Source organism: Cervus canadensis, chromosome 9, assembly GCF_019320065.1.
Source record: "Cervus canadensis isolate Bull #8, Minnesota chromosome 9, ASM1932006v1, whole genome shotgun sequence".
NCBI lineage: Eukaryota > Metazoa > Chordata > Mammalia > Artiodactyla > Cervidae > Cervus > Cervus canadensis.
The window spans coordinates 69,866,797-69,874,345 of NC_057394.1; the positions used below are offsets into that span (position 1 = coordinate 69,866,797).

At 40.4% G+C, this 7,549-nt stretch overlaps 1 protein-coding gene across 1 annotated transcript in view; it reads left to right on the top strand.

The window, feature by feature from the left end:
* LOC122447290 (phosphatidylinositol 3,4,5-trisphosphate 3-phosphatase TPTE2-like) overlaps nt 1–7,549 on the top strand; it is a 60,332-nt gene that overhangs the window by 41,250 nt on the left and 11,533 nt on the right. Inside the window, exons 16-17 of the mRNA XM_043477799.1 lie at nt 2,728–2,819; nt 6,233–6,328. Of these exons, the coding sequence (XP_043333734.1) occupies nt 2,728–2,819; nt 6,233–6,328 (188 nt within the window). The remainder of the gene's footprint in view (nt 1–2,727; nt 2,820–6,232; nt 6,329–7,549) is intronic.

Here is a 7,549-nt window from a genome sequence, read left to right on the forward strand (position 1 = left end):
GATAGGTAACTGATTCACCTGATTTCATAGAGACAGAGCAAGTTAAACACAATGAGGAGGTAGAGGAGTATCAAATGAAAGAAAAAGGGGAAAAAAATCCTATTAAAAACTCTAAAGAATAATCTTCCTTTGAGATTATGATCAAAACAGAGAGAGAGTGGGGAGACTGTCAGGAAAAAGTGACAGATGGTATCTTCTCCAGGTTTGTATCTTCTCCAGGGCTTTTAAGCTATTTTACAACTCTAAGTACATAATGAGAAATGCTGGGCTGGAGGAAGCACAAGCTGGAATCAATATTGCCAGAAGAAATATCAATAACCTCAGATATGCAGATGGCACACCACCCTTGTGGCAGAAAGTGAAGAAGAACTAAAGAGCCTCTTGATGAAAGGGAAAGAGGAGAGTGAAAAAGTTGGCTTAAATCTCAACATTCAGAAAACTAAGATCATGGCATCTGGTCCCATCACTTCATGGCAAATAAATGGGGAAACAGTGGCTGACTTTATTTTTCTGGCCTCCAAAATCACTGCAGATGGTGACTGAAGCCATGAAATTAAAAGACGCTTACTCCTTTGAAGGAAAGTTATGACCAACCTAGACAACATATTGAAAAGCAGAGACATTACTTTGTCAACAAAGGTCCGTCTAGTCAAGGCTATGGTTTTTCCAGTGGTCATGTATGGATGTGAGAGTTGGACTATAAAGAAAGCTGAGCGCTCTAGAGACGCATTGATTGCTTTTGAACTGTGGAGGGTTGGAAAAGGACTCTTTGAGAGTCCCTTGGACTGCAAGGGAGATCCAACCAGTCCATCGTAAAGGAGATCAGTCTGGGTGTTCATTGGAGGAACGATGTGAGCAGCTGAAACTTCCAATAGCGTTTGGCCACCTGATGCGAAAGCTGAACTCATTGAAAAGACCTGATGCTGGAAAGGTTGAGGGAGAAGGAGGAAGGGGGAAAGGCAGAGGATGAGAATTGGTTGGATGGCATCACCGACTCAATGGACATGGGTTTGGGTGGACTCCGGGAGTTGGTGATGGACAGGGAGGCCTGGCGTGCTGTGGTTCACGGGGTCGCAGAGTCGGACATGACTGAGCAACTGAACTGAACTGAACTGAAGTCATAGAAAACTGATGATAATGCAAATTATTTGGGGCATAGAAATGCAAATTAGATGTGTCTAGTAGAATGCAATTGCTTGTTGACCTGTTTTGTATCTATTTGTAAATTAACTTCATCATTCCTTATCTGCCCACGAATGCAGTACTTTGAACCAGCTACAACATTTGACTTTTTTTTAAATAAGTTAAATAAGATTTTTGATGTGTTAAAAAAGTACAAGTACAGGACAGTGCTATGGCATGCAACAATTTCTGTAAAACTATATACATATTTATGTTTGTATGTATGATGCTTAGTTGCTCAGTCATGTCCAACTCATTGTGATACTCTGGACTGTAGCCCACCAGGCTCCTTTAAGGGATTTTTCAGGCAAGAATCCTTGAGTGGGTTGTCCTTTTCCTCCTCTCGGGGATCTTCCCAACACAGGGATCAAATCCACATCTCCTGCATTGGATTCTTTAACGCGTTGAGTAATCAGGGAAGCCCTGTTTGTATGTATATACACATATAAAACATATAAAACTTGGAGAAAATATATTTGATTATACATACATAAAAATAGAAACTAAAAAAAAAAAACTAAATAATAGGGGTTATCTATTGGGGCTGGGAAAATAAACAGGTGGGGGATAGGTGAAATGGAGACTTTTCATCTTCTTTATATTTTATTTTTAAATCATGTGATATACTTACAGTATTTTAAAACTTTTTAATGTGTGGGAATTCAAGCTCATAAAACAATGCCCTTGTCGCTTGATAAATATCTTAACGTTTAGCTCTGCATTTCCTGAATTCTAATTAATATTAGTCGAAACAAGTTCTGCAACTGGATATGACAGAGAGAATTGAGGCAAAGCCATGACTCCTAATGACAAATGAATAATTCAGTGTTAGTGAGAACAAAATTAAATGAACATAAAACAATATGAGAAAATAATCAAGAATGATAGATAAATGACTTTGTTAGAATATTTGTTTTAGTTCTATACCTTTGATTCTGTGCATATTTAAGTGAAATATGCAGGGTTGAAACAAAAGCAAGAAAAATTAATTGGAGGCTTGAGAAACTGAGGAAATACTAAAATAAATGGGTCAATTAAATTGGAAAAAAAAACAAGAGTGGGGCAAAAAACCATTTGTCTGCAAATATATCCTGAACACAGCAGGAATGTTTGGATATAGCTATCCTGTGTTTTGCATAAACTGGAGTTAAATTAAGGCAAGAGGAATTTTAGTTTATTATTAAGAAACATCATGATTGGAAGTCTGAAGAAAGCTACACATCAATAAGAAAGGTTTCAAGTCCCCTTCCCTAATTTTTTTTTTTTTGCTAGATAGGTAAGCAGTAAGATTCTAAGTCTTAGAAGCTGAACTGTGTTCTTTTTGTTTTTCGGGTTTTTTTCCCTTTAGCCTTTTAAGCTCTGCCTTAGGGGACAGAATTGCATTGAAGCTTTGTCTTTCAGAGACAAAATCCAGGCAAGATCCAAATGATTCAATATTAATGCATTGTTAGCTGGGTTCATTTTTTTCTCTTTCTAATCCATATTGTTGATTTTTAGACATTCTGATCTTTGCTCTAACCGGTCTAAATTTTTAATTTCATTCAGGTGTTGGAAAAGGCAATGGACATGATCTAAAAGTACAAATAATAATGCAACGAAAGACTGTCTTTTTCTGTTCTACTTCCAAAAACTGTAGGGTAAGAGAAAGCATGTGAACTGAAAAGTCTGGTGTTTGTTTTAAATCTCAAATCAGCACATTGACCTCCCCAAACCATTTATCACCACAGGGAAAGGCCATGTTGCTTTCTGGTTACCATTCTACTTGCTGTCCTTGGGTTTGGATGTGAGTCAAGAGTTAAACTGATTGTTCAAAATTGTTTTCAGGGTGTTTTCCAGAAAATACTTTTGGTTCAGAGTGGTGTTTTGCCCTTCACTTTTCCACAGATGCTAAGCATGTTCTCAGAAACCTATCAGAGTTTTAAATTCATGCCTCTGGTCACTTTTAGCCATGTCCTGTTCTTCTTGGTAATTGTATTATATGGCACTGATTCTGAAATTTCAACGCCCATGAAAATCACCTGCTTCCATATCTTGGCAATTGTCAATAAGGCTGCTATGAACATTGGGGTGCATGTATCTTTTTTAATTAATGGTTTTTTCCCAGGTATATACCAAGAAGTGGATTGCTGCATCATAGTTTTATATTTTTGGTTTTTTGAGAACCTTCCATACAGTTTGCACAGTGGCTGCATCAATTTACTTTTCCACCAACAGTGTTTGAAGTTTCACTTTTCTCCACGTCCTCACCAACATTTGTTATTTGTCTTCTTGATGGTAGCCATTCTGATGGGTTTGAGATGATAGCTCATTGTGGTTTGTTTGCATTTATCTGGTGGTTAACAATGTTGAGCATCTTTTCATGTGCCTGTTGGCCATCTGGATGTCTGCTGGAAAAATGTCTATTCAGGTCTACTGCTCACTTTTAAATTAGGTTGCTTGTTTTGGTTTTTTGTTTTTGTTTAATGTTGCAGGAGCTGCTTATATACTTTGGATATTAACCCTTTATCAGTCAAATCCTTTGCAAATATTTTCTCCGTTTTGGCTGTCTCCATATTGTCGATAGTGTTCTTTGCTGTGCAAGAGCATGTCTGTTTAATTAGGTCCCATTCATTTCTTTTTGCTTGTTTCCTTTCATTTAAGAGGCAGATCCAAGGAATCCAAAGAATTATTGCCACAATTTACATCAAAGAGTGTTCAGCCTGTGTTTTCCTCTAGGAGTTTTATAGTATCAGGTCTTACATTTAGATTTTAATCCATTTTGAGTTTATTTTTGTACAGGGTGTTAGAAAATGTTCTTTTACACATAGCTGCTCTACTGTCTTTGTTTTAAAGTCTATTTTGTCTGATGTAAGTATTGCTATTTTCAGTGATTATATTTAGCTCTGATCGGCTCTTTTTGATATCTCTCTGTTGAAGTTCTTCCTGTGTTCATTCTTCTTCCAAGTCTGAGTTTCTTTATGGGCATGACTTTGATACTTTATCAGGTTGATTGCTCATGTCCATTTTGTTGGTTCTTTTTCTGAGGTCTTGTCTTTTTCTCTCATTTGGGACATATTCCCATCTCCTCATTTTCCCTGACTCTGGGTTTGTTTCTCTGTATTAGTTGGATCACCGACATCTGGTTTTGAAGAAGTGGCCTTAGGTAGAAGGTTTCCTAGGGGACCCAGAAGAGCAATCCCGGCTCGTCACCGGAGGCAGGGATGTTTTTCGTGTGGGCTGCATGTGCCCACTTGTCGCGTGGCACCACTGTTGCTGCAGACTCACGAGCGGATGGCGCTGGTCCCCACGCCGGCTGCCTCTGAGGCCTGCCCACGCCTGCTGCAGGCTCACTGGTGGGCAGGGCGGGCCTCGGTGCGGCTGGCTTGGCTCCCTGCCACAACAGTTGCAGCTGTAGTTGTGATGAGCTTGGTCCCCTAGGGTGGGAGATGCTTTGGAGGACTGCCAGCTGGGGTGAGCACGTGGGGCGGGGCAGGTCTGCAAGAGAACACCGGGGCGGGGAGCATGCTGCCAGCCAGGTAGATGGCAGACGATTGAAATGGCACCCGCCATGCTGGGCCAGCTAGGCGGAGGGGGAGTATTTTACATGATGCCTGCCAGCACTTTGTTCTCCAGAGGAAGCTTCTGCCCCTGTGGCACTCACCCTGAAGTTTATACACGTACTCACATACGGCCAGGGCACCTTTTGAGGTACAGCCTCTGCAATGGGGCTCTTAGTGAGGGAGTTTGTGCACGGGCCGTTTAACACATTACCGACTGGGGGATTTCTGCAGATAACTAATGCCTGTGGCAGGTGACCTGTCATGTAAGTGAATATTGAAACGTCTCTGATCAATAACATCTAGGTAGCAGAAGATGTATTAGTACGTCTCTGGTCAGAAGAGCAGGAGTTTCATTTCCCACCGCCCTCCTGCTCTCCTGGATATAAGCCCTGCTGGTTTTTGGAACCTGATGTTCTGGGGGCTCATCTTCCCCAGAGCTGGGGTGCCTGATGAAAGGGGCTCGAACCCCTCCTCTCCACCGGGAGAACTTCCGCGTTGGTGAGCCCCCTCCCGCGTGTGGGTAGTAGTCACGCTGGGCGTATGGGCCTGCTAAGACCACCCATCTCTGCCCTCCTGTCTCAGTGTGGTTTTCTCTTCATATCCGCAGAGCACGTCCTGCTATCTTCATGTCATTCGCAGAGTCGTCCCATAGATAGTTGTAGTTTTGCTGTGTCCGTGGGGGCCGGTGAGCTGGGCACCCTCCTACTCCACCATCATGATCCTGCCTCTGTGCCCCTCTTCACCGACACACATCCTTCCGTGCCCAGCTCAGCGTCTGCCTCCTCAGGGAAGCGCTCTCATCCTTCACCTCCGTTAACCTCCCTGCAGCCCACAGCGGCACCCTCAGTCTTTATCATCCAGCTTGACACGTGATTACCTGCCATTCTGCTATTGTTCCTTGCGTGCTTAACTCCCTGAAGCATCATGAGAGTCTGCACCTCCTCTTGTACTTTTTTTCACAGGACCGAGCACAGACCTTTCCCACTGTGGGTTCCATCCTCACCCAAGGGTGTATCAGGAACAAAGAAATAGTATCGCATCAAAGTCGTTCATTCCAGAAACTTGGCCTATCCTTGGTTGTTCCATCCAGCTGTCTGCTACAGACAAGGCCAATAATCCCATCAGCAAATACATTTTTTATAAAATGTGATCCATTAGGCATTGCTCTTTGAATGTGCCCACTAGCTTTAAAATTGAACTTCTAATGTCTTCTCAACATATGAAAACCAGATGATAGACATTCAACAGTAATGTTAACTTGGTTGAAGTCTAATGGAAAACTGGATACTTTACTTTTCAACAGTGCTGCACCATAACCTTCAACCACACTGGCCTATTAAAAATGTAAACAACAGGATTGCAACTTTAAAGATTCATATTTATACATGTAGTCACTGAACTATGAGACCAAGAGAACTTGATTAAATATTAGAAGCTGCAATAAGTGAACATGAACTTCACTGTTGTCTCATTATCAGGTTGATAATTCTGAATTCTATGTGTTCATCCAGATATTTCATGATGCTGAAACAGACAGAGTAATAATCTTGCTCTCTAACTGCCCACCTCTGTATGATGAGGTAAAAGTGAAATTTTTCTCTTCTTCGGTGAGTAATCAAGAAACAACCTATGCTATTCATCTCATCTAGTCTTGTGAATGATTCTGACTTGGGATTTCCTTGACTATAGTTCCCAATAAGCGAGATGACAGGCGATGTCAACCCCAAGTCAGGGAGGGGAAGAAAACAAGTCAGATTACTATAAAGAATTTTTTAAAATAAGAAAACATGTAAGGAAACCTTTTTTGCTTGCTTGTTTTCTAAATTCTATACAATTTGTATGTGTTCATTTTTGAGCAAGAGAGAAATACAAAAACAAGGATGTTAAAAACAAAACAATGTATGTCTTACTACATAGCAGTGATCATATTTTTGCTTTATATCTTTAAAACACATTTCTCCCCATAACTTACAAAATACTTTAAGGGAGGAAGGTTTTGCTTTCCTCATAATTGATGTATAATCCATTTAAAATAGTATATTTAATCCAATATTTATGAAATATAATGTCTGCCACTGTCATTACATTATCATGAGGGCATAATTATGTTGACCAGTTAGCAAATGTCTGATTATTCTGTATATAGTAAACTTCTAGGCCTCAATTGCTAGTTCACTTTCCTATAACATCAGCAACCAGAACTGCCGACAGACAACTGTGTTGCTCAATTTAAAGCTTATTTCCTTCATGCCCTGCTTGCTCCCTGTTGGGGGAGAACTTACTAAGTTTGAAGTGGTAAATGTGTTGAAGCAAGTGACCTGGAAAGTTCCCCTCGAGTAATGGAGCCAGTCTGAGTTCTCTTAATCAGTGGTCTCTAAGCAGCAGCGCTAGTGTGGGGATGTTGGTTTTGTCTGGCCTTTGTGATTTTCAGGCCCATGAATTGAAAGTCCTTTTGGAAATTTTAGCTATTTCTATCATCATTATTGATAGTGGTTAACTAATGTAGCTGGTTCTTTGTAAAAATGGGTGATACACTGGGGCAGAAATCAGCATAATCCTTAGTAGATTCTGTTTAGCACTATCCAAACCAGATTAAAATACCAGTGTCTAAATTTATAAATATCTATTATAGAATACATTTCCTTGAAAATTTTGCCAGAAACAGCAAGAGAAAGGAATGGTAATCTCTTAGTCTTCTCCTTGGTGTCTTGAGTATAATGTTGACTAGAAGTACTGCATTTTAATAACTACAGCTATTTGATGAACACACAAATGAATAAAGGAAGGAATTTTAATCCCTTTGGAATGACTATTTTTCACAGTTACAT